The sequence below is a fragment of the Numenius arquata genome, chromosome 18 (assembly GCF_964106895.1).
Source record: "Numenius arquata chromosome 18, bNumArq3.hap1.1, whole genome shotgun sequence".
Classification (NCBI taxonomy): Eukaryota; Metazoa; Chordata; class Aves; order Charadriiformes; family Scolopacidae; genus Numenius; species Numenius arquata.
This window is the reverse complement of record NC_133593.1, coordinates 6,321,497-6,348,652: the sequence shown is the minus strand read 5'-3', so window position 1 is coordinate 6,348,652 and position 27,156 is coordinate 6,321,497. Positions and strand designations below refer to the sequence as shown.

The window sequence follows — 27,156 nt, the reverse complement described above, 5'->3', positions numbered from 1 at the left end:
GGGAGCTCCGGGAAGAGGGGCAGGAACGGCGGGTCCGGCCCGGAAACGCTGCGGGAAACGGGGAAGTGCTTCCGGGACCTCCCCACGGCGGGCACCGCCCGCAACACCCCACGTGGTGTGTGTTTCACATGCAAAAGGCGGGTTTCTTCTCTTTTTCTATTAAAAAAAAAAAAGAGGTTGTTTTTATAGTCTATAGACTAACGATCTCTGCTAGTGAAATTAAACCCAGCTCAATTCTTTTCAGTGCCCCTTATTCAGGGAAGAGTCCAAAAAATCATGGTACCATTGAAGATTTCTCCTCCTCAGTGAAGTCACCGATTTACTTGTGCCTACATAAAGTGAGAAAGCATTTATCTTAACTGAAGTTATGGTATACATTGTATATCACAGTCTGAAGTATAAAAATGCCGTATGGAACTTATAAAAGAAACCTCTTCAGGATCTAATGGCCTTTCGCTCTTAGGGTTGTCCGTTAACATAACGAAGCTGGTTTCAGGCTGCAGGAGCCCTTTCCCCTCCAGTAAACCCAACCCCTCCTTGTGGAAGGCTCCCTCTAATGATCTCCTAATTGTCCATAAATAAAGATTGCTAATCGTCCATAAGTGACACAGCAGGACCAGTGTCAAAAATCCACCAGTGTGTTATGACAAGGACAACAAACATGCAAGAGGTCTTTCAAAACACTTCAAACCTCCCGGAGTAAATTAACTCAACTTTACCTGTGAGCAAGTACAAAACTGCAGAGCAATTAGTTTAATCCACCTTTATGCTTAATTAATAAATTCCAGGTCTGAACTCGCCCCCCACCCCGCCAGCAGCGGAGCCTCGAGCAATTATTTCACAGCCCCTCCCAGGAGCAGGAACACTCTGCCGTGGCAAGTATCGGAAGCAATAACGGAGTCCAGCACAAAGAGCTGGGAGCCAGGAGCTGCTGAAGAACGGTCCAAGCAGAACATTCAAGACCTTGGCCCAAGGAAGGTGAAGTTTTAAATAACCGACACCCATAAAGCACAGAACATAACAGTTTATTGGGTAAAAAGGAAAGCAACTTCAGTTGTACACTTCAGTGAAATCAAAAATAAATAACTGATTTTTAGAGCCAAATATTTGACTAGTTGCTAATATTTTGAAGTGGCCGTGTTTACCAAAGAGGGGCTGCTCGTCAGAGCAGTAATTCCTGTTGCTGGGAGAATCCACCGGGGCCAAGAAAAGCGCGCCTGGGGGTCGAATTCAGCTGCCGGAGCTGAGCGCCGTCGCCAGCAGCAGACCCAGCTCAGCCCTTGAGAGAGGACATTCCAGCTCGCATAATTTCATCCACCAAGAGAATGTTGCTGGCAATCACCGTGCTAGGAATATTAAATAAATATTGTTAGAATACCTGTTTTGACATAGTTCATAGCTTCATTTCTGCTTTTCAAGAGAGTTTCCTCAATGTGGGACCCCTCGATTCCCCATTACTCGATCAATTTAAACACCCATTTAAAGCACCCATTGCTATTTGAAGTGAAAACACTGTAACACTTACCACGAATGAAGCAGTTGCTTTTTGACATTATAATTATCCCAGATTCCAGCTGCTGCAGCTACCATTGGCTCACCTACAGAAGAAATAAAAAAAGCCTTTAAATAACCAGTTCACATCATTCAAAGCAAGATTTTTCCGCTGTCTAACATCGGATATTACTCACTACATCCAACCCAGCGCTACCGTCTGCTTTATCTTCACAACAGACGTGAACAGAACCCATTTAAGCGCAGGCAGCAACAGGACGCCCGCCAAGGCATTCTGCATAGCTTTTTTAGGAAAAAAGGTCCAGCTTTCTGCATTCAGAGCAACTTTATTCCTGGTGGAGCTGAGCCACAACAGTTTTCTCACACGAGATCGTATCATTATTCGAGGAAGCTCTTACCAGTGTTCAGATCGACTCCAGTGAGCTGCCCCGATTCCGCGTGCTCTGTCTGAACCTTCACCAGTGTTTCCTGGGGATCGTAACCAGAGTTCTGGGCGAGAACCTTTGAGAGAACAGGCACGTTACTTCATGTTGTTAATTAAGAGACCTCCAGCAGAAAAACCGATGGCTCTTAGCGTGCTTTAAAGGCACTTTGTTCATGAGTTCCTCATACCTTAGGGATGATGAGCAGAGCATCAGCAAAAGCCTGAACTCCGAGCTGGGCTCTTCCTTTCACGTTAGGTTTATGCTTAACAAGAGCATTAGCTACAGCCACTTCTAGCGCACCTGCTCCTGGGACCACACACCCTGCAAGGGAAAACTCTATATTCAGACTTCACAATAAGCACCTATTCCAATTTAAACAGGTAAATTTTACTGTAGTCTGAGCTCTTCCCTCATCCTTAAAAAAAAAAGGGAGCTTGTATCTGATCAGGGCGTGGACCTGTCAGAACGGGTCCAGCAGACGGCCACGAAGATGATCAGAGGGATGGAGCACCTCTCCTACGAAGAGAGGCTGAGAAAGCTGGGGTTGTTCAGCCTGGAAAAGAGAAGGCTCCAGGGAGACCTCATAGCAGCCTTCCAATATCTGAAGGGAGCCTACAGGAGAGTCAGAGAGGGACTCTTTGTCAGGAAGTTTAGCAACAGGACAAGGGGTAATGGTTTTAAATTGAAAGAGGGGAGATTTAGATTAGATATTAGGAAGAAGTTCTTTACTGTGAGGGTGGTGAGACACTGGAACAGGTTGCTCAGAGAAGCTGTGGCTGCCCCATCCCTGGAAGTTTTCAAGGCCAGGCTGGATGGGGCTTTGAGCAACCTGGTCTGGTGGGAGGTGTCCCTGCCCAGGGCAGGAGGGTTGGAACTCGATGATCTTTAAGGTCCCTTCCAACTCTAACCATTCTATGATTCCAGGTAAGCACTTATACAGTTATCAACAACTTGTAAAATAGGAGGTGTAAGAATAGCAACTAAAAGCACTTCACACTGAAATACGCTCAGCTTGGCGTCTGACTGCATGGGATACCAAGGAAGCCGATACAAAATTCACTGATTTTGAGGTGAATTTCAAGAGAAGATCTTTAATATCGTGTAACAGAACTGAGACTTACCATCCTCAATAGCGTTTTTAACGGCACGCAGACCATCTCTTACTGCATCCTTGATCTGTGTCAGCGTATGCTTATTCGGCCCCCTGATCAACAGGGTAACAGAGCGGGGGTTGTCACATTTCTCAATGAAGGTGTATTTCTCTTCACCCTGTGAAACGGGGTTATGTATTCACGTCATACATTTGCTTAATTAACATATACATGTAATAAAAGAAAAGCTGGCATCAAGTCAGGTGTATTTAACCTGGCTTCAGCTGAAAGCTGAGTTGTACTCACCAACGTATACTCATAGACGAGCCCTGCGTGTCCCAGGCAGTCGGGAGCCAGATCCTCCACAGAGTTCATGGCGGTACCGCCACAGGCAAGGGTCAGCCTGAGAGAGAACACACAAAGCTCAGCACCCCCTTTACATTAAACAAAATCTGAAGTCACTAACGGAACTACAGCATTTCAGCATGCAGAACTCCACGCTTCCTAGGCTTGAAACAGTTTGCTTCTGTTCATGAAAGAGCTCTTCACAAAAACAAGCGTGCAAAATTAAGTCTCCTCTATAGGTGTCTACATTTGATTTACATTGATTAATTACATTCCAACGTCACTCCATGGGCTGAACTGACATTCCTATAGTTTGTAAAAACCACCCTTAGTTATGCCAGTAAGAACCGGACAGACTGAAGTCCTTAAAGGTGGATTCAAGCCAGACCTGACTCACTGTTCGAGTTTGCAAGAGCAAGTTATTTTACCCCCTCCTCTCCTCAGGAACTGACCTTTCCATGTTCCTCCTTTTAGCTCTCCGCAAAGCAACTATTCCTTCTTTTGCAAGCGCATCCAAGGAAAACGGGTCAATTCCCTAGAAATAAAGAAACTGACCATCAGGATAAAGAGAAAGCTAAAACCACCCTCTCTCAGTCTGACATTGAGTAAGTTCTTCCTCGGGGCTCAAAAAAGATCTCAAGTAGGAACCGTATTCATATATTCAGAAGTTCACCAGCTGAAATTCAGCTAGTTTGGTCTGAAGAACAAAGTGAGTCAAACAGCACACGGCTTGTCAAGCAAGCCAACGTTTCCCATTAATTTTTCTAGTTAGTTATACCCTTCATCTCACCTTCTGGTTGATCACAACAAATCCTTTATCTGAATCGCCACAAACTTTTCTTTTCAAGGCTATGATTTTGTTCACTCTGTCTTCAATGAACTTCCTTTCTGCTTTCACTAGCTTCTCTCTCTCTTCAGCACTTTTATAGAAGAATCCAGAGCTTACCTCTCTGTAAGAGAAAAAAAACCGAAAAAGTGGTAAGACAACTATCTTCAGCGCTCTAAAAATAAAACTTTAGCATAAGGAATCAATACTTTCAGCTATATTCTTTAAAAAAAAAAAAAAAAAAAGGAAAAAAATCAAAACAAACCGAACAAGAACCCTACCCCAAACCAGCAGGCTGTTCCTGCACTCTAGCTCAAAGCTTTTCCATTTGAAATTGAGTGCACTCTAAAGTGTATTTAGATGTTCACTCCAAAATATAAAATTATGCCCAGAAAGGAAAGGACTTCCAGCCTTTCTTCAACGAAACAACAAAATAAAAACCACTACGAAAGCTCTGCCTCTCAAAGACATTTTCTCAGCCACCAGCTTTTTTTCATAGAAGGACCAAAGAAGCAGCATCACCTCTTCCATTCCACCTTCTACACGACCTGCCTCGCTCTACAAGAGTCTATGCGGTCCCCTTCGTTCTTATTTAAGCACACCTTAAATAAAAGTCTTTTAAGATGGGAGCATCTTCTGCTCCTCACCTCGTTGCTGTGTACTTACGTTTTCTCATATTCTAGAGACACGTTGCAAGTAAGAACATAAGCATCTTCCACTCTTTTCTTCATGTCAGGATGACGAGCACCATGATCCAAAACCAGCCCCCGAATCAGCCTGAAAGATTAGAAAGCATTCTGTGTGTTAACACACACATACAGAAAATAGACACTTCGTGGAAGTGCAGACCAGTCAGAGAACTGACAGTGCAACTGGTCCAACAGAAACTGTGAACTTGTGTTAGGAGTAAACAACGATCATGTATCCCATTTCCAGGGGCGTGCCCATTCTCACATAAAAAGCACACCAATCAGAGTGCAAAAAGGGAATTTATTCTGGCATAGTGTCTGACTGCATTAGCTACTGAGGAAAGCTAGTGCAGAATTCGTCCATGCCACTGTGGTAAATAGAAAGCCTATGGAATATCCAAACAGATGACCACAATCCAGTTTCCATTTATCAAATGCTATTTTGTACTTGTAATGAACAGAAAAAAGCCTAAAGCATCATCGAGCAGCAGAAACCACTACGAAGAAAAAAAAGTATTTACTCAACATTGTTACATAAAAGCCAAAGCCAGTGTTATTCTTAGCTGTTCAAAAATCTCGTCAGAGAATCAAGTTCAGCAGCTGAGGAACTTCTGCTGTCTAGATAATTTATGGCTGAAATTGGTATTTCTGCCTTTCTTTTATTCCTTCCCTAATAACTTTTCCAGTGGCAGCTTTAGAACAGCCAAGTTCTTCTAAAAAGAAAACAAAATCCCACAGACTCCTCAAATTAGGGCACCATTAAACTGAAGCTCAAGGATACTCGTTACTTACGCTGTGTCAGTTTCTGATTTATGCTTCATCTCCATAATCTCTACCATGTGGAGGTCAATAGGCTCATCTGGTTTTCTGACTGTCAGAACAGAATCTACTACAGCCTGGAAAAGAGGGGAGGGGGAAAAAAGCCCCAAAAGGGCCATTAGTCTTTTAAAGTGCAAGTTCACACCTTTCCATCCACCCTTCACTCAAGTAATAATCACAGCACTTTAAAACCCGAACCTCTTCACACAAAAAGAGGCAGAAGAGACAGTTGGACACTCGCCTCTGTCAGGATGTCAGCAAGCTCGGTGTGGACTTTTGTACGGAGGGATGTTCTGGCAACATCTATAAGGGTCTCCCTGTCCATTTCCTTGGTTACTTTGACCTGCTCCAAAACTTCAAGTGCTTTCTCCTTTGCAATTTCAAATCCTTCTGCTACTATTCTCGGGTGCAAACCCTAATGCAAGGAAGGGAAGGGAAACTGTTAGACAACAGAAGACAAACTGACACTTTTTCACAAATAGAATCTGTGGTTTCAACATTCCATGTAACATCAAAACACAGGGAATATATGCATCCTACAGAGACAAGAAAATGTACTGTCCTTCTGAATACATATAAAAGGAATGCAAATCCTTCCAATGCAGAGGAAAAGTACAGATTATTCTAGCACAGAATTGAGACCAAGGGAACTACAAAGCACACTTGGGTGTTCACTGTGCAATATGAATGCCTACTCTGTAACTCTTAGTATCCAAAATACCTACTATCAGGGAGAATCTCCTCGTTAACATACAAGTTAAAGAAGTGTTTTCACTCACACAACACAGACAGAAGTAATAGCAGGTATCAGACAAAACCTTATTAAAAGCTACAGTATTCACAATAAGCTGTTTTGATTTTGAACAAGTTTAAGTCCTCTCTCCAGCTTTTCCCCATTTTACAAGTTCTGTGATGCACCCATTTTAAGCAGAAAAAATAATTTTCGTGTTTGACTTACAAGTATGAAGCATTAAACACAAAACAAGTTGAACGGTCTCAGATGAAGCTTTTAACTTGTTTACCTACAAAAGAAATACTGCACACATACCTCAGAAATATAGAGATCTGCCTGCTTTAGGAGTTCTCCAATGATCAAGACGTTTGAAGTAGTACCATCTCCAGTGATGTCATCTTGCGCTGTTGCTACTTTTGCTATCAAGGAGGCTGTGGGGTGTTGTATTTGCTAAACAAAAGAAGCTCAGCTGTAAGTCTTACTGCATTGGTACAGGAAGCAAGCAAACTGAAATCAGTTAAATAAAGACTAGTTGATGCTTTCGTAATTCATGTCAATTCAGCAGGTTTCACCAAATAACACCAATGAACAACAATCGCTTTGACAACAAGTTGATTGAATTAATCCACATAACACTATTTATCCCCTCATATTATGCATCTATACACAAAAATTTTGAGTGTTAAGAGCCAACCTAGTCCTCAACTTACAAGCCTGCCAGAATTCTCCTCCTCTTTAGGCAAAGGATGCACAATCACTAGACTACAGCTGGCACTAAAACCAGAATGTTTAGAATTAATTTAGGACTCTCTGAGTGAAAAGTGCTGCACATACGCTAACTGGTTTGCTATTCCTTTGGCAGTTTATTTTACTCATTCTAATGAAATTAAAGAACATTCAGGTAGCTTGCTTCTTGCCAGCTCCTCTGCTAAGTAGTACATATAGTGTCCCAGCTATAAGCATTCTGCCTGTCTGGCCAAACTTCAGAAACCCCACACAACCTTAGGTTACCTATAGAAGCCAGTCTTTTAATTTAAGGAACACACACATCACTTAACATCTCCAATGGCTGACTGAAGAGTATTTTAACATAGGTTTAAACCTATGAACCTATAGAACACTATCCACATTTGAAGAGGTTGGTGTTGGTAACTGTACTAGAGCAAGACAAAATCCAATGGGACCATTTATACTGCCATTTAGCTTTTTATCATTATTTTCTTAAAAGTACTACCACTAGTATGAAAGAGACGATTTAATGATTTTTTTTTTTTCTGTCTGTCAGATCACTGTGTACATCAGCTTCAATACTTTATGCTGAATTACAACAGACAGCTAGTGGAGTGTAACACTCCACACACACTAACAGGCTGTGTTCAGCCGGGGGCACACCCCAACCACACAGCCCAGGGACGCAGGGCCCACAGGAGACCCCATGGGGTGACACCACCCCTCGTGTAACCTTCACCCCTACGGCAGGGAAACTGTGATACAACCCCAGACTCGATGGGAAAGTGAGATGAGCTGCATCCATTACCCAGATTTAAACACTTTCCAGGCCATGCACCCATGAAGGACTCTGCTGTCCTAGGCCTGTTCAAGTGTAACAGCAGTATGCTTTCCCTAAGCAAAACGGAAGGAGACAAAAGTGCCAGTATCATTAAACAGCCCATGCTTCCTTTATAATACCCAAATTAGTTCATTTAACATCTACCAAGCTACATTTCTTTACCTGCCCAGGGACATATGCCCCTCAATGCATGCACAGGGCTAAATAACACAGAAATGCAGGCCCGGGGCAACAGGGGACATGCCCTCTCCCTCCCAGCCACAGGCTCTCAAAGAGAAAACCAACAGGCTCCTGCCTCCCTAAGTCCCCCCTCCACGGCTCCCCAAGGTTCCCACCCCCGCGAGGATAAAAAACAGCTTACCATTTCCTGCAGCAGCACGTTGCCATCTTTGGTCAGCTTGATGTCTCCAGCCCCCGACACCAGCCTGCGGGCGACAGGAGGCGGGTGAGCAGCCTCTCCCCCTCCCCCGGCCCCGCCACACGTGCCCGGCCGACGGCCCGCACCGCTCCCTCCCCATTCATTCAGCCCCACCCGGCCGGGCGGCCTCCGCCTTTGTTCCCCACCGCATGGCGGCGGCAGGAACGGCGCCCCGGTCCCACACGAGCCTCCCCCCAGCGCTTTTCTCCTCACGTTTCCCCTCAGGCCTTAACGGCCGCCCGGCGCGCTGAAGAGCCTGCCCCCTCCCTCCCCCCAAACCCCAACCCCAACCCCGGGGGGGTTCCCCTCACATCTTCATGGTGCCTTTGGGGCCCAGGTTGGTCCTCAGCACGTCCTGCAGCCCGCGGGCCGCGCTGATGTTCACCGCCAGCGCGGCCTGGGCACGGGCCACCTCCGCCTTGGGGTTGAGGGCCTTCACCGCCATGGCTGCCGCTCCGCGCTGGGCCAGGCCGCGCCGGGCGAGCCGACAGGGTGGGCGGGGACTGGGGAGGCCACGCCTCCCTGCCCGCCCCTTCTAGAACACTCCGGGGTGCGCGCACGACCATTGGCCCACAGCCGCGTTGGCCGCTTTCCCATTGGCTGAGGCGCCTGTCGCTCTGCCGGGATGTCCCGCCCCGCCGCTGAGGGGCCGCGCTCCCCGTTAAGCTCCGCGCCGCCGCGGTGGTTAACGGGGAGCGCCGCCCCTGAGGAGAAGCGAGGGGTTGCCGGAAGCGGGAATAATAAATAATTAAACTCGGCGATTTAACGTTAGGTCGGTGGAATTAATAGTTAAGCGGGACGGTTTAATAATCAAAAGGGTTCTTGGTAAAAAAAAAAACAACTCAGCCTTCAGAGTTGAGGTTGATGGACGCCGTGCAGGCCTGCACACCCAGCCTGATCCTGGGCCTGGGCCCTTCGCAAGGCTTTCTAAACACGGGGCACAGTCTCTCCCAAGGCCACGCAGAGGTTTTCATGAGGCTTGTGGAAGAAAAGCATAAAATATTACTGAAGTCAAGGCAACCTTGATGGGTGCTGGAAGTGTTGAGCCTACGCGGCCTGTCAGGGCCCGGTCCTTGAGGCTGCCCGATGCAGCTTGCCAGCTTTGGGCTCCCGAGTGGAGGAATATTGACAGTTCCCCTTGACGTGAGTTTGAGAAGACACACCATGGGCAAGGATTGCACCGAGTTTGGCTCCCACATTGCCCCATCCGGGCTTGCACCCCCGAACGCCCATCTGTTACTTCGGGGCACCTGGCAATACCAGGCGTGACACAACCCTCTGGTTATTTCCAAGTATTTCGTAAGGAAGGTGCCCGCCCCCAGAATAATCATGGCCCGTGGCTGCAGAGCTGTGCCAAGGGGATCCAGGCCAAGCGGTTTTCAGCGTTCCTGCAGCCCATCTGCTCCAGAAGTTGCTAACTCCCAGCAAACAGGGACAATTGGCCCCGAGGCCAGGATTTCCTCAGTGTTTGGTACAGAGAAGAAAGACAGCCTTCCCCAACGCTCATACACCAAGCATGAGGATGGCGCAGGGTAAATCTCCCCGACTCCATCCCAGTTTTTGTAGCTGGGAGCTCTGGATGCAGCCCTGGACGCTGGGCTTCAGCAACCCAGCTGCTGCTGAACGTGTTTTCACATCGCTTCCAGTAGTCAAGTCTAAGCCTGCTGTTGGGTATGATTTTGTTGCACAAGCATTTTGGGGGAGTTTGACTGGAAGAGTGAGTGAGCGTCAAGTGTCAGGGGCAGACTCCCCGGCTGCTGGCTTTGGCTATAGGCTATGGCACCTGCTGGGAATCTGCTCCGCTGCTTTGGGTAAGGATCTCAGGTTTCTGGGCAAAACGCCACGCTGTGCAGGAGGACTGTCACGCCTGGCCTGTCAGTCTGACTTGGCAGGTCTGGAGGGGAGAGCTGCTAATATGTTTTTTGGTTTTTAAACGTTTTAGATAAAGTTGGTGTTTGAGCATAGTGCACCACAAGTTTGGAGCGGTTTTGTTCAGCTGAGCAGTGCATGTGTCTTGGGAAATATTTTAATGCTGACACTTTAGTGTAGTGGCTGGGCTTTCGGTTCTGTTACTGTAACCATTAGAAATAAACATTAAACATTGCAAAATGCAGGAAATTACACCTGGCATTTCATAATTGGCTCTGGACCTCTCCTGTTAATGTTTAGTCTTCACTTTCGTTGGGATGCTACAGGCCTGCTGAAAACCGTAACAAACCAGAAGATGCCAGCTCAGCCCTGAGAGGCTGCAGTGCTAAACGTTCGAGGTGCCTAGATGCAATGCCCGGTTAAAACACCCGAATCCCCAGCTCTGCCCTAGATTTGGTAGCCAACGGGTCACACACAAATATTTTGCTATTCTTGCTTCTCTGGTTTGTAATTTTTTTGCCTTGATCCTCTCTCAGGGCTGTTCTCAGCAGAGGGCAGCCTTGTCAAACCCATACGCGTAGCAGCAAGCCTGTTGTATTTTATATTTTCCTCGCTGCTGTTCTGTGATCCTCGGGGGTGATGTCCCGTGGAAAGGCAGGAATTATCCATCCTAAACACCTGGGACATGGGGCTGGCTGCTAACAGCGATACAGCCATTCCCCAAGCAGCTTGAGGCTTGTGAGGGGAGTTACTGCTGCGAGAACATAAAATGTGCATCCTGGCAAATTTTAATTTGAATTTTAGATATTTTTAAAAAAATTAAAAAATAAAAGGAAAGCCATTTTCAAAGTTATTCTAGTCCTTCATGTCCGCTTTTTGTACAAATGGAGAGGTTTCGTAGTCACGTCCACGAGTTAGCTGCTGTGCTTGTGTCGATAGTCGCACAATCACGAGTTAATGTTTTTCGCTCTTCAACATCCTTTTAAAGTCTCCAGGGACAACTCTCCGTGTTTCTTTCCTGGATCACATGTCTGAGGATAGTTGTTTTATGGTATAGTAACATTTCTTATTAGCATTGTCACATTGAATGCCCATCTTGCAGCATTTTTCAGGCAACAGGACAAGCTTTTCTACATTTTTTTGGCCTTAGCTGTAGTTGTTGAACTGTTCTGCATATTTGTTTTTAATGCATAGTAAAAATACAGGGCAGATGCTTACTAGGCCTTAATTGTCCTTTGAAATCAATGGATTTACAACAAATTACATCAGATTAGAATCAAAATATTTAACTGAATTACAACCAACGTGTCTGTTAAACTAAGCCAAATAAAGGGAATAATCCTCCATGAAATATTCAGCAGCAGTTTTCTTAGTCGAATCATGCACTGCTTATCTTGGCAAAAAAGCTTCTGAGATTCTCAGTAAAAGCAGTTTTCTTTCATCTTTATCAAGATCGGTTTTCATTTAACCTTATTCACAGAAATGATTTCTAAATCCGTTTTAAAAACATACTGTCCTGCCATGATAAAACTAACAAACAGGACCAGATTGAACGGCAAATTACGTCACCAGTTTTGCAGCGAAGGGGCTTGGTACCAGCTTTTCCTGACACAAGAAGTTACTAATGGATGCTCACGTGGACAAACAATCGTGTACTGAGAACTTCTGAAAAAACATAAAGGAAGACGTGGGAGGAGAGGCACAGAGGGCTATTGATTTTAATAAATGTATGTAATTTTGAGGGGCAATACTGCCGGAATTGCAAAAGAGATCAGGCATAGAACGTGCCTGGTGCATGCAGTGGCGCGGAACAGTCTTTCAAAACGGGCAGCAGTCACAAGACTCCTATCACAAGCGAATGAAAGAAGCTAAATCAGCTAAATCTGGCTTTCTTGACTTTGAACCAACCAACCAGCTTCATAGTCCTGGGGTTGGCAGCCTCCTGTTTCCTAACCAAGGACCACGGTCGTGTCTGAGGGAAGCTCTTCTGTGGGATGCCAAAACACAAGCACAGACAGGTTTTGCAATTTTTCTGTTGCATTTGACAACATTACATTTGGGGAAACAAAACAGAGCTGTCTCAGAAGCAGAAGTTTTAATTTTGCCTTCAAAGCTTTTGATGAACTTTGATTCCGTTTTTGTGTGTGTAACATCACACGCTCTGATGCACCGAGTAACAGCTTAAGCCAAAATACAATATTGCAATCCTAACTCACAAAACCTTTCATCTCACCCACAGTGAAAGAAAACAGTGTCCCTGCCTCCCCTCCGATTTCACGCCAAGACAAACTCCTGACAGCGGCTTGTCGGAGCCCCTCCTCGGCTCTCGTCCCTCGCCCTCCCACGCTGGCGCTCTGCGTGGAGCGAGGTGAGTTTGCCAAGACCCGTCTTGCTCTCCGTGGCACAGGCTGGCTGTCGGGTGAGCAGGCTCTCCATCATCTTCGGCAGGGTCTGCTCCCTGCCAAGCCGTGCCTCCCCAAGCTGGGAGCGCCCCAAACTGGGCCCGAGCGGCTCCTCCCCCGACGCAGGCAAGGTTACACCTCTCTTCCCTACGCCTGTCAGCGAACAGCTGGACTTCTCTGGTTACATGTGTGCAACCATTTAAAAAAAACATCCAGGCTGGCTTACTCAGCAGATTATAAAAGAGTGATTTACAAAATGCGGCTTTCTTCCAGATCAGCTCGTGCCGTTGTATTTATGTGACTGAAGGTCTCAGCTGATCCCTACTTTTCTTGTGCAGCCAAGAGGTTTGCAGCAGCAGCAACAGCCACGGCCAGTACAATACTGTAAGTCACTGGGAACGTTTTTTTCTCTCAGTTTGGAAGGGGTTGGCGTTTGGCGTATCAGATCCATAACACTTACCATATTTTTCTAGCATAGAAAATGAAGAGTATCTCCTGCTGGGGCTGTGACCGTGCTGCCCTGCAAGATGCAGCAGCAGCAGCGTGGTGCCTGTTTAATAAGAGCAGCATGAATGAATGATGCAATCGTGCAGGGGGGAAGCATCATCATTTTTTCAGGACAGGCAAGAGGGGATTGGAGAGTTGGGAGGTGTATTGTCAACATCCACCAGGTTCCTTCTAGCCCTTTTCAACTACTTTTTAAAAGGTGCTTAAATAAATTCATTGTTAGGTACTGCTGTTCAAATATTAGTATATAGCTGCAAAAATTTCATTTCTTGATTTGCATCCAGGTTTGTGTTGCTACCTTTAAAACCTGAACAGAAAACCAGGAAGTGTGAAGCAGGCATAGTGAAGTTAGGGACTGAATCTTCCTATTCTCACACTGAAAACCACAGAAACTCACAGTTAGGGATGGATGGGTAGTTGAGTAGCACTTGCAGGGGTATAAACAAGTCACAATTTGCTTAAATATAACTAATCTGCTTAAATGTATCCCCTTTCCTCTAAAGCTTTCAAAACGTATGCTAATACAGAGAATTAAACCTCAGCGTAGTAAAGCTGTATCACTATATTATTCCCATTTTACAGACACAGGACTAGAAACAATGAGGATTAAGTGGTTTCTCTAAACTAATACCATGGAAACACTCCTGTGAACGTTCTTACAAGCAGGACCAGTCCTGTAGTGGGAACAGGTCCTGGGAAAAGTTTTGAGAACTTTTTTCTCCAAATCCCTTACTTTAAGCAACAGTTTCCCTTCAATAAAAGGGAAACGGTTTAATGCAGTTGCCTTTCTGTTAATCTCGCTGCATATTCAATGCAGTGTTATTCTGCTGCGGGAACGTATCTCAGTGCGTGTCTCAGTGACGTGCTCACTCTCACCTTGTTAAATGGGAAAGTGAATCAGAAACAGAAACACCAGAGACTGTTGGCAAACTGTAGGATATTCCCGACTGATTTGTTTCAAAACATATTTTAGGTAATATTTCATTAAGATTCACTTAATCTTCATTTTTTCACAGCAATAAATGTGAACATAAGGCAAAGTAGCGGCACTTCTGAAAGCTGAAATATGGTAACAAGTGAAGTCTAGTCACAATGAGGATTTTGAGATCTCGTCAGGATCTCATCAAAATATACCAGCCCCAGAACACCTGGAGTTCTGAGTACCATTTACTTGTTCCTTTTGCACTATATGTAGCAGATACAGCGGCTGTTTCAGGTTTTCAGAGTGCAGCGAGTGCCCTTCTTTGAAGGGTCAGCAAACAGAAAAGATTTCAGTTGTTTTCCTTTGCCATGTGGTCTTACATAATTCCCGTGCTTGCTTCTCTAACTCCACCCTCTCTGTTACGAAACAGAACTTGTGGAAATACCTTTCTTTTTTTTTTTTCCAAATGGTTCAATGAAGTACTTCATAGTCTGGAGACAAGGAGATCTCATGGGAATTCCATTTTTCCCTTCCTTTTTTCCCATCTTTATTTCAAGTTTCACTCTACCTCTCTCCCTCTATTCTTACGTCTTCTCTATACACTTGTTTGCCCATTGTTTATTACCTTCCCCATTTTCTGCTTTCCAGCTTTTCCCCACTATATTTTATTACCAGACCTGTTGAAATTTTTGCTGCTTGGATGCTTTTCCAACATGCGGATAATAGGACAGGAACAGATTACCTATCTGAAATTAAATGGCAGAAACACCAGATTTTCTACCCGTGTTTTTCATATGGTGACAGAACTCATTATTTATGGGAATTTCTTTTTTCTTACCATCTCATTAAAACATTGATGTATTTAAGCAATCAGATACCCTGAATTTCAGAGTAATTAATCTCTGCCAACTGTAGAGGCCTGTACCACTCTGAAATAAAAAATTGCTGTTCTGTTACTACAGCTGTTAGAGATTTGTCCATAGAAAGGTTTTACACAGCTTTCCAAGTGACAGCTACCTGTGGACAAGCTACTGTGTCTGTCCTTATTTCCTGTGGTCACTTACCCGGAGGTGAGTTCTAGGCAGCTTCTGGTGGACGACATGCCAGGGCGGCCCACTGAAAATTTTAAAAACAAGGGAAGCAGCTGAACCTCTCCTGCTTGTATTTCCGCCCCCCACTGCTTTTGCCCGTTACTCACTCACTGAAAGCCTTGCTGTGTGCTCTCATCTACCCTTAGAGCTGGGAAAAAAATGTCATGAGTTACTGAAATTGGCATGTTACCATTTGGAATGGCACTTGCCAGCCTCTGGAGCTGATGGTGACCCCTCAGGCTCTGCCAACAAGGGCAGAAGAACCTTATTTCACTCCAAGTGAACCACCTTTAACTCCTAAGATTTACTTTTCCCACCAGCAAGACTCCCTGCAGCAGCTGAAGCTTCCTTCATAGGTTCTCCTCTGTGTGAGCTTCCCTACTTTACCGTTCATCACAAGTTCTCTAACATGTGCCAAACATGTCTCCATACATTAGCCAAAACCAGGGCTGCGTTTTTTGGGACTCAGCCCAGCTATCGCAGAAAGTGGAAAGATTTTAACAGGTCACAGGCTGAGGGAGATCAGGAACTACTGATGGTTTCTGCATTTCAAAATGCAATTCTTCTCTTCCAATTTGTCATTTTTAGGCACTATAAATCACAGCTTGAAACTCTTTTGAAAGAGGTATTGCATGGAACAAAGAGAGGACAGAGTTAATTCCAACCATGGCTCTACACTGGTAATTCTTCCTCTGACTTGTCTATTTGTCCACCAAAGTGCAAAGTCCACCACAGCGGTGATCTCCTCATTGTAAGGAGCATCCAGAAGAGAAAGGAGTATGGGAAGTGTGGATACCAGAGAGAAGGAAAAGTTAAAGTCTCTTCCGTCCTGCTCCCAACGTGTGTTTCTAGAGATACCATTTTTTTCAGAGAGATTAAAATTTTGAAGATACGTATCCAGAAAGTTATTTCAGGTTCTCGCCAAGAAATCACATCACAGTGCGGTGTCCCCACACAGTGACATTGCATCACAATGTGGCACTGTTGCAGTGCAGCCTCAGGTTAGCGTGAGGCAATGGGATGGCTTTGCATAATAAGGAATCAGTGTTGGAACACCGTGACGCAAATCTGCCACAGTGATGCAACAAGTTTGTCCAGTAGAGCAAATCTTTAAAATTGGCACCAAACCCGTGGCTGAATTTTTGGTGGACTTTTATAATTTCCAGTAGGCTGGAAAAAATTAACTCCCTGCCATTAAAAAAATGTTAGTGGATTTTATTTTTTTTTTTTAATTCCACTGCACAAATATATCTAGCAAATGGCTGTCAAGGACTGCCCTAAAGTCAAAGCCCTCCTGCTCAGAAAAAATCAAAATCTTCCACTGAAAACACAAACACAGTGCTGTGGAGCCAATGTCAAGTCAAGGCTAACACAAAGTAAACTTGGAATTCACGTGTCACTTGTCCACCCACAGCCAAGTGACAGTGGGTGACACCCGCACCACAGCTCAGAACCAGTCTCTGTCAGAGAGAAGTTTTTATGGCCATTGAGAGAGAGAGGTTTCTCTTATGTACCACGCTGATGGCATATAACTATTTCTTATATGCACAGCGCAGTCTTTATAGAAAAATATAAAAAACATATGCTGTCTGCAACAAATAATTCTTTAGTGATGCTTCTAAACCTAGACCAGAGTTTTACAGTACGTGCATGGAACAGCTCTGATGCATCAAGAGCAGAGACCTCTCGAATTATGGTTCAGTCCTTGTTTCTACCCTTCCCAGAGATGGAGTTTGCGAAAGCCCTTTCCTGGAATATCTCCTCTTTGCTGCGTCCCCACTCACCTTTGCTTTCTGGCACAGTGGGGAGGTTAAACCCAGGCTCTGTCCTACCTTCCCACACCTAAACCGAACGCACAGGAGGGAAGTATGTGCTGGGTGATACCTGCTCTCCCATTCTCACACCTGCGATGCAGATGAGCGCTAAGGAAGCTTCTGTGTCACCTTCTCAGCCTTGTGCCAAAGCCACAAACCCACTCTGGTTACTATAGTAGTGCATTCACACCAAAAAACTCAAGAATAGCTAGAACGACCCTCAAACGGTACTGTTTCGTGGCTGCCTTTAAATAGCTTTGCCTTTGATGTGACTTGCTCTGTCTGTTTCTTGCTGTTTCATATCCACCTGTTTGTTAAACAGAGATTCTCTCTTACAAATATGTTCCTTAGCTGTTCACAACAGGTTTCCCCACCTAGGTTTGATGGCTTCATTCATACAGATTTTACCTTTCAATGAAGGACTGGAGTATTCTCTTTTATTCTACACACATGAACAGATAAAAGATGAGTGTGCATTCTATATGTTTTTTCAGTGATTATGGTTTTTTTTCATAAAGCCTTTTGTATCTCAGTATTCACCATAGGGTTACTAGTCGTGGGAATAAACCCAAAGGTTCCTCTTCCTGCTTTGGCCATTACCCACTGAGCTGTGATCTCTCAGTGAACACTCAGCAGTCACCTCAGGAAACAGCACCGGTGTTTACCGTGTGCAATCCCTGGATGACTCCTGTCTGGCAGCGAGCTACAGCAGTACCCATCAGCTCCTGTACTTTTCCACAGCAAGGTACATAGTGATCATCTCCATCTTCACGGGATGTCTTTTGTATCTGGGGATGCCAAATTTGTCCAAAAAGGGTAAAAAATGAAATGTTTTGTAGGAGCTTGTGTAAGACCTCTCACCCTCAAAATTCACATGGTGTATAGGAGAAAAATAAACTAGCTTAGTGAGAGGAAAAAAACCTATGAGGGTATATAACATGCTGTTTGACGGCATTTTTTCCCCTATCCCAGAAAAAGAGAGAACCTGCTACTCAGATCAATTACACAAGATGTGTCCTGAGAGACGTCTAAGTAGAAGAGACAACAACACAAAAACTTTTACAAAAATCTGGGAAGTCAGATAGAAAGAATGCTGTTATTTCTGTCTAAATGTACAGATTGGTAAATACTAGTCCACACTGAACTCCCTTATGAAAGGGTGAAGCACAAGATGAGTAGGGTAAAGTAAGAAAACACTTGTTTGACACTCATGCTTCTGATCTGCAGAAGTGCTCAACATAAATTTAAGTGGACAGATATAAAAGGGAAGAAAATAGACTTTTGTCAGGCGTTGCTATTGAAGAAGTTGTGTCATGATGGGATATCTTAATGGGTTGAGTGAAGTTCTCAAAGTTCAAGACTTTAATAGATTTTATAAAAGACTAATTCCCAATGCTAATGGCTAAATCTTCTACGCATTCATAGATGGTGAGAATATTTAGTTTATATTAATCAGGACATGGAAGAGAATCTAAACCTGCATGATTTAGGGACAACCACTCACTAATAGGTTTAAGATAGTTAAGTCTACTGCGATCAAGCAAATCCTTAAAGGGCTGGCTGTCTTTTACTATCCCCTGGAGCAACTAATTTGACACACGAGACTGGGTCTGATGAGAAAAGATCCATTTGAGCGGTGAGGGCAAGATGAGGCAGAGAACTGCAAGTCCCACACAGCAGTTGGCAGTCTGATGGTTCAGCAAATGCCAAGTATCACAACCTTGAACCCCGTGTGAACATCAGTGGGCCGAGCCTGCGGAGAGCAAATCAGCAACTGACCAAAGCTCCACGGCCCACCTGTAACGTAAATTGAACATCATAGGCAGCAACGGCAGAGAGCAAATCAGCAGCCGAGCCAGACCTCCACCGCCGCTCACGTTCTTTGATAAAAGCTGGCTACCAGGCTGTGCTCGGCCCTTCTCGCAAGAACCAGATCAGTTGCTCAAATGGCTCAAGACGTAGTGCAGTGCTTTCACTCAGAGAAAGACTTTATCTTGTCCCCTCACAGTAAGAAGGTTCCTAAAAGGATGGCGTCCCTCTTAGAGATGAAAGAAATCTTCCGCAACGCTGATGCAGTGTGCTTTGATGTGGACAGTACGGTCATCAGGGAAGAGGGCATTGATGAGCTTGCAAAGTTCTGTGGAGTCGGAGATGCCGTGGCAGAGATGTATGTATATTTGCTGTTTACTTCATAGGAATAGTAGTAAAAAATAAGCATGGATAAGGTTAATCTGTGACAATGAATTTACAATAGGGATTAAATCACCTCTGTCATAGGGGATTATTACAGTTTAAAAGGGATTTGGGGAATAATAAGTGGAATTAATGCATAATGAAGTAACTTCTTTTGGAATTGTGAACCCACTCAACAAAACTATACCAACATAAATTCTCTAATGTAAATTTTTTTGATGGACTATGATCAGCCCTCATCATTAGACTTGGCTAAGCACTAGCAAACCTTATTATGAGATGGAGGAGAGGGGACAACTGTCTTAACAGGCTGATGTTGTTTCCATTGAAGCTTGTAGCAAAAGTTGTGTTGCTTTCCAAGAACAGCACCTGGGCTGCAGTTCAGGAAAACTGGTTCCAGTGGCTCAGATGCACTCACAGGGAATGAAACAGTTTTCCTTTGTCTCACTGGTTGTCACAAGAGCTCTGACCTGTGGAGATCTTCTACCAGTGGTTGCTACCAATCTTCTCAGTGTACCAGTCTTCTCCATAGATATGGTATAACCTAGAAACTATGGCCTCTTACCTTGTTCCTTGTTATTCTTCTGAGGAGTGTTATTCTGAGGAGAAGCCTCAACTTGTTAAGTGTCATTGATTTCCTTTCTTTGGATCACAATTTAGGACCCGCAGAGCGATGGGTGGCACTGTGACATTCAAAGCAGCTTTAACAGCACGACTAGGTCTCATACGTCCCTCCTATGAGCAAGTGCAGAAATTAATATCTGACAACCCACCTCAGCTAACACCAGGAATAAGGTAAGAAGAATTTCAGACGATCTGATGAAAACGTCTTCCAAAAGTATGTGGCATAAATCAACAAAATTCTGTGACGCTAGTGAGGCTGTAAGACCGAAGAGCTGATTTAGATTGCCTTCCTACTCCATTTCCATGTTGTTTGTGTACAAAGCTTTTATCAGGAGCTTACAATGGCCTGACTCCACGTCAAGTGGCTAGACATCCACGTAAAAAGAAAAGTGTGTTAGGTATTAATTGCCATTTTGGTTGGTAAACTCAAATTCTGGCTCTAGGATTAAATGGGCATGGAAAACAATCTGTTCAATCACAGCTGTGTTTTCATGGGTGATGGAACTGGGAGGAGATTTAATGCCCAGTATGAACTACTGGCTTGGTTTATTCTGCAATTATATTACTTCTCTCTTAGAATTCTGTGTGCAGTCACACCCCTGAACTCAGCTTCAGAGCTACCCATTTTGTACTGAAAATCCCTCAAAAAGTATTAAAAAATCATTAAGGGGAAAGACATATTTATGTCTGTATTCATTTGGTTTTGGGTTTGGAATAAACATTAACTATTTAAACTGAGAAGTGTTTTTTTCCTATTCAAATTGTTTCAAACAATTGAAATTAAATTTTTTACTACAAAATCTGGCCATAGCTCCAAGTCTAAAATATTTTTAGCACATACAGTAGTTTTAGATGATATTGCACTTGTATTTTCTCCTTGAAATGAAGCACATGCTCAGCTTCTTCTGTAAAAGGCATAGCTTGATCTAACTACAAAGAGAACATTGTTTCCTTGTTTAGAATCACATGATTTCCCTTTTCATTCCTTCCCTTTCTTCCTCCTTTTCTGTGTAGCCTGCTTTAAGCCTCCACTTTGCTTTTTAGTATTTAGCATTTCTGCTGTTACTGCTACCACTTCTTACCCTCAGCATTGCTGCACGCTGACCTTCCTGCTTCTAGAGCCAAATCCCGTAAAACTTTTAACTGCCCTCAAGCCCCGTTGACATTAACTGCGTCTGAAAAGTTCTATTTTTTCCGATTCCTTTTTTGTTGCTGGTGCCCTCTTCTAAAGATGGCATCGATGTCCAGCGTCTGGGGAACCAACTCTAAGTTAGAAAATGTTTGCGCTTTGCACATTTTTCAGCCCACTTTTGCATTTTGGCGCAGTGGCTTTATCTCCCCCATATTCCCTACTTTTTTTCTGCATTACAGATTCATTTTCTTGCTTGTTGTTTTACTTCAGAAAAAAATCTGAACTGCATCTTCTCTCATTTTTTCAAGGGAACTAATGTGAACAGTAGGAAAGTGTAAAGAAAACTTAGAGTGCTTCTTTCTGAACAACTAAATACCTGTTTGTCTCTAGACGTGATGGTTTTGTTCAGCTTTTTTCAAGCAAGGTGTATGAACAAACTTGCAAGGGAAAGAAGGAAAAGCTTTGGGAAGCAGAGTTGGATGGAGCTGGAAAGCAGCACACATCCTAACTAAATTGGAATAACACTAAAAATGGGCAGGCTCGTCTAGGAAAGATGTATTTTAACTTCCTTGTTACCACTGGATGCTGCCGTGCACTCACGCTTGGTGACTGCTCTTTCTTCTCAGGGAACTGGTGAGCAGGCTTCATCAACGGGGGGTCCAGGTCTTCTTGGTCTCTGGGGGGTTTCAGAGCATCGTGGAGCACGTGGCCTTGCAGCTGAACATTCCAACAGCAAACGTCTTTGCCAACAGGCTGAAATTTTACTTTAATGGTGAGATTCCCTTCAAGTCTCTTTTCTCTGGTAATTAATGACACTTTTTTGGTCCAAACTGTCAACTATTGGGCCACAGATACTGTCGAGCCTACATGACCTTGTTACCAATGCAGCTACCTCCAAGTAGGAAAATTGCAATACCTTACCAGAAACATGAGTTCTGGTAATTTTCCATATATATGAAAGTTACTGTAGTTACTTTTTAATTGCAAGCTGTGCCAAAGGTAAAACATGTTACAGTTGCTGACAGCAGAATTTCATTTTCTCTTGCTCCTCCAAGTTAAAAGAGTTTAACCCACTTACCTGCTTTCAGAGGCAAACTTCACTCTCAGGGACTTTGAGGTATGTATGGAGACGGATGTACTTTAGCAGAGCTGCTCTGGACTTTAAGCTAGTGTAACCAAGCAGAACTGGAGTTAGTGAGGTTTTTTCTTACTCTCTGTTTCACACACTGTCTACACATCATACTTTTGAAATGTTTACACCAGTATCACCAGACCAGAATGACTGGGAATGGATTGGTAACACTACCCATATGGGGTTTCTACTTTTGTCTTAGCATTTCAGCTCTTTGAAAATATCCCCACTGGAACCTGGGTAAAATCCTAATTTTTACACTTACCTTCAAATTACTTTTTTGGGATGCTGATATTATGAGGCTTACAGGACTGCATGTAATTAGCTGTTTTCTGCAGTAAAGACCATAGGCATGTATCTTTCTTCATTTACAAGAAAATATGCTACGTGTCTAACTTGTCCTTCCACTGTGTTCTAGGCGAATACGCAGGATTCGATGAAACACAACCAACTGCTGAATCAGGGGGGAAAGGAAAGGTTATTACTCATCTGAAGGAACAGTTCCACTTCAAGAAAGTAGTTATGATTGGTGACGGAGCTACAGACATGGAAGCCTGTCCCCCTGCTGTAAGTATTAAAGAACTGGAATTCTAAATTCCTTTTGAGCAAATCCTTTGGGGGGAAAAAAATGGGGTTTGAATTCTTTACAGGACTTCAGGGAAGATCTTTGTCACTTCCCACAGCCTAAAAGATCTGCGAGAGAGGCAGTTTTCCTCTAGAAAGGCCGCATCAGGGTCCAGCAAGACTGTGTACCAGTCTAGGGACCTGTCTCAAATCAAGCTGGTATTATCACATCTGCCTTCCCTCTGTGTCCCCACAGTAAGTGCTTGCTTCTGTGCAGAGGCCTCCCCCTACCAAGATCCTGGCCCTGAACAGTGATGAATGGTGCTTACCATGAAGGTCTGGCACAGGTCTGGTGCACATTTACCTGATACTGGCCTACCAAGAGGGTTCATCTCACTGCACAGTGATGATACCTTTGAAGACAGCAGCCCTGAGAGGGTGATATAATAAAAAAAAAGAACATAAAGACAACTTTTATAAACAGTCATTTTGCAGAGGAGATACCTTAATTCCGTCTCCCCTTTAGTGCCTTTCTCTACATAAAAGTCCCCCAGTACCCGTTCTTCACCAGTGCTGAGGGACAGATGTCCCAGTGCATGGAAATGCACAGGAACAGCCTCTGCTGCTGCTGGTGTTAGGACAGCTGGTCCCTCACTGCTAAATATGGGCATGACCAAAGCAGCTTCGTATTTGCTTAATGCTTCCTACCTAAATGCAAAAAAAAAAGAAGCAGTGGAAATTTTAAACACTGCACTTTCACTGCAGATGGTTTTCTGAGATGTAGAAATGATGATTGTTCCTGGTTAATGATTGAAGACATGGTTAATGTTTCCTTTTGGTATCTATCAAATGAGGTAAACAGAGCTAAGATAAACAGTATAGGAATAATGGTGAGATGCTGCACACACATTTGCACGTTAACTCATTCCTGCGTATGAAGGCTTTATGTTGCATCACATTTACATGAAATTTTCAGTAAAATCTCTGATTTGAACAATCTTGAGGTCACGAGGCACCGAGACACAACTTTCCTCTTGGAAAAAACCTCTAATAAAGTGGTGCAAAATTAAATGTTAATAAAGTTCTTGTTAATAAATTTGAAAAATGAACATGCAAAGTGAAACAGGGGAAGAGGCAGGGAAGAATATAATAATTTTAAAAACCTGTCTTAAAACCAAACTTAATTGCTGAGAAGCTCCGTTCCTTGCATGGGACTGCAATAATCTATGTGCCCATTCTTTCCGTTTTGCCAGGACTGCTTCATTGGATTTGGAGGAAATGTAATCAGAAAGCAAGTAAAGGAGAAAGCTAAATGGTACATTACTCACTTTGATGAACTGCTAAAGGAACTGGAAGAACGATAAATTGTACAGTAAAATAATATATTTAACAACTATAAATCCATTATACAATGCCATTAAACATATATTTGTTTGCAAAGTTGTGTTCTGGATTTTTTAAACGATTCTGGGTGTTGGGTACCTTCATCTCTGGCCTGAAAGTTGTGTTGCAAATGGCACCATTCTACTCAAATATTTTATAATGAAAATGGTAAGATTTTTTAAACATATTTTCCAAGGTGGAAGAAGTCAGTTGATTATTCACTCACGAGTGAAGACCAAAGGTAGAAAATTATCAGTAAGTTAAAAATACCTTAATGAATTTGCCCCCATCAGTATTGCATATCTAGTGTTTCAGAATCATTGAGGCCAATACCTCTGCTTACGTTGTTTGGCAAAAAAAAGGGGGCCACAAACAAGAAGTTTGTCTAATCAATTATAATAATAATAAATAATATTATAATTTATTATTTTTATTAACTTTTATATTTTAGAATATTATGTATTATACAATATAATTATATTTCATATCACTTATTATATTACTGTAGTATTATATTATATATATTAATATTTTAATAAATAATAAATAAAATACCTAAAAGGTAAACAGTATAGTAAGTAGTTTCCATTCCAAAGAATCCCAGAACTAGGTTAAAAAGTGAACAGATAAGTAGGAAACATTACTAAGTATCTCTGATTTCATTGAAATATGGCTAGAAGAGAACCTGAGATGTCACCTGTTACTCAACATCACTGTTACCCAACCTGTGTCTGAAAGACATGAGATGCAAATCGGAGATATGTGCAATATTCATCAGTGTCCAAAAAGCATATTTTAAGGCTAGTGACATAGTGGTTCCCAGACTTCATTAAAATACTTTAAACTAAACTCCAAACTGGAGATTTTGTAAAATGGTCAGACTGTTTACTTAACTGTTTTATTTATTTAACAATCCACCCCCATCAACATATAACTGGACAGAAGGTAATTCACCAACCTTTAAAAAAAAAAAAAGGGTCTAGTGGTTAAGAAAATACTGTGAAACTTCTCGAGTCTTTGCCTCAAGTGTGGACCAACCACCCTCACACTCTTTGTGCTGGAAACAAGTCTAACCTCTTCTAAGTAAGTACTTCTCTGAGCGTCACCCAACAAATCCTACTTTCTGAAGGATCTGTCTTTTGTGGCCGCAGTGGCTGATGCAAGAGGGTTCTTACACAGAAACGCTGCCTTTTTGTCAGCAAGTTCCTGACAACGCTTCCGAGTACGTCTTTTTAACCAGCTTTGCTGACACACCATGGTACTTTTATTTCCCTGACTTACAAGAATCTCATCTCTGATAATGTGAAAAGCTTTACTAATATCAAAATACATGTCACATCTTCCGCTTCCTCCTGTCCACGTAATACCGTCACAGGAGAAAGATGGGTTGCTGTGACGTGATTTGCCCGAGTAGAAAAAGTCTATGCAGGCTCTTACCTCCTGGGTGCTGACAAACAGAGCCAGGATTTTTCTGGAAGCTGAAGATTAGACTGAATGTGCCAATTCTCTTCTAGTCCACCGCGTTTTTCATAGATAGGAAGAGAAACAAGTGATGCACTCACCTTCCAAAACCTTATGCTCTCTCCACGAGATAATCACAGGTTTTCACAACTTGCGCTAGATTTCCTTAATTTAGTACGATTGTCAGATGCAATATGAGGGCTCCTGTCCGACTGTTTAAGCATCACCAACAATTAAAACAAATACTGGTTCTGTCCATTTTGCATCATCATCAGAAAGGATATAGGGGAAAGAGGCGCTAACAAAGCCCCAGAGTGATGACTGGCAGCTCTCGGTGATGCCATCTAATGTTTTTGGCAAAAAATGGAGGGAATAATTGCTTGAAGTTACAACAGCCTTTAAATACTAGTGAAGTAGAATGGTTAAAAAGAAAACAAACCCAGAACCAAACCTCTGCTGGCTTTTTAAAGGCAGACATATAAACAGCTACACTGAGTATCCGTATAGAGAGTTTAGAAACCTTCACAAAAGCCCAGACAGACAATAGCTGGCAGGCTGCTCACCAGAACCCTTCTGGGAGTATTAAACATGATCTCTTTTAAATTCCTCCTGAGAAAAAGCCCAGCCAGCTCCAAGGGCAGCTCATGTACAATCATGCTTTTGTTTAGGCAAGACTGCATGAGTAGAACAAGTATAAACTCTTTCTGCTCTCATTCAGTGTGTTCCCCTGCAATTCTACAGTCATGAAGCAAAAGAGAAGTGTTTCTGTTTGCTGCAGTTTCCTTTTGAATTAAAAGGCCACTAAAAAAATCCAACATCTAGCTAAACCAGCTACAGCTACAGGCCCTGGTCCTGCAAACGCTGTGACACGCTTCGTTTCAAATCTATGTAATTTCATTAATGCCACAGTCAGAGGACCACGCAGGACGCTCTGTGCCACAGAGATGTTAACATTCACAGCAGGATCTTCTGCCGGTCTGAGCGCCATGGAAACGTGGCCTCATGCCAACCATTTCACAAGAACCCTTTAGGTCTGACTGGTTTGAAAAAAAAAATAATAAAATACCACCCCCCTTCCACTGGGCAAATATCAAGCCTGACCTCTAGTCCAGGAGGTACCAAAAGGATTACTTAGTGTTGTGAGGGACTAAGCTCTTTTGCCTGTAAAATACTGGAAAAAAATAGGAGAATGAAGCAAAGTGAGGGAAGTTTCAATGTTACAACCAAGCTACCGATTTACCTGAACGTACGCCATCACAGCAAAGCCTGGACAGCAGCACACATCAGCAATAGCTGGTCTTCAGGTGGGTCTCCTGACTGAGAGCACGGGGAGGCACCGCTTCATATAGAGCCTTTTATTTTAATGTGATCATTCAGTGAGGTGGAATTCTTTAAGTTATATATTCAATTTGTATGAGGGAACTTCTTAAAAGAAGAGTTTGCAGCCTCTTCTAGGAAGACTACAGGACAGCTAAACTTCATTGTGTCTTCGTTACAGTGGAACAAGAATTGATAATTACCAGAGACCCTTGCAGGCATTGTTCCCCACTTTCCAACCACTGGAAAGTGTCTTCAGCTCTGAACTCTACGAATTCTGCTCTAAGAAATGCTGAAGTATTGCTAGTTGAAGGAAG

General features: G+C 43.4%; 2 protein-coding genes and 2 non-coding genes across 5 annotated transcripts; 1 reads left to right on the top strand and 3 right to left on the bottom strand.

Annotated features, from left to right (window-relative positions):
- Positions 1-1,005: 1,005 nt before the first annotated feature.
- Positions 1,006-8,905, bottom strand: CCT6A (chaperonin containing TCP1 subunit 6A). The gene is made up of 14 exons (XM_074160501.1): positions 8,740-8,905; positions 8,372-8,435; positions 6,756-6,890; positions 5,949-6,122; positions 5,681-5,784; positions 4,866-4,976; positions 4,164-4,323; positions 3,826-3,908; positions 3,335-3,431; positions 3,059-3,206; positions 2,125-2,258; positions 1,911-2,013; positions 1,526-1,598; positions 1,006-1,346 (listed from the first exon to the last, which is right to left on the bottom strand). The coding sequence occupies exons 1-14, from the start codon at positions 8,871-8,873 to the stop codon at positions 1,274-1,276; spliced, it is 1,593 nt and encodes a 530-aa protein (XP_074016602.1). The 5' UTR covers positions 8,874-8,905; the 3' UTR covers positions 1,006-1,273.
- On the bottom strand, positions 5,119-5,254 carry LOC141473464 (small nucleolar RNA SNORA15). Its single transcript, XR_012463561.1, has one exon. It is a non-coding gene; the product is annotated as a small nucleolar RNA SNORA15 (small nucleolar RNA).
- LOC141473465 (small nucleolar RNA SNORA22) lies at positions 6,258-6,389 on the bottom strand. The gene has a single exon (XR_012463562.1). It is a non-coding gene; the product is annotated as a small nucleolar RNA SNORA22 (small nucleolar RNA).
- A 4,025-nt stretch (positions 8,906-12,930) lies between the features above and the next one.
- PSPH (phosphoserine phosphatase) lies at positions 12,931-24,115 on the top strand. Of its 2 annotated transcripts, XM_074160751.1 has the most exons (6): positions 12,931-13,083; positions 19,042-19,200; positions 19,887-20,021; positions 21,609-21,754; positions 22,533-22,681; positions 23,932-24,115. In XM_074160751.1, the coding sequence occupies exons 2-6, from the start codon at positions 19,061-19,063 to the stop codon at positions 24,040-24,042; spliced, it is 681 nt and encodes a 226-aa protein (XP_074016852.1). In that variant the 5' UTR covers positions 12,931-13,083; positions 19,042-19,060; the 3' UTR covers positions 24,043-24,115. The 2 variants fall into 2 exon arrangements, with proteins under 2 accessions (XP_074016852.1, XP_074016850.1); XM_074160749.1 differs by lacking the exon at positions 12,931-13,083 and having other exon boundaries at positions 18,867-19,200.
- Positions 24,116-27,156: the final 3,041 nt, after the last annotated feature.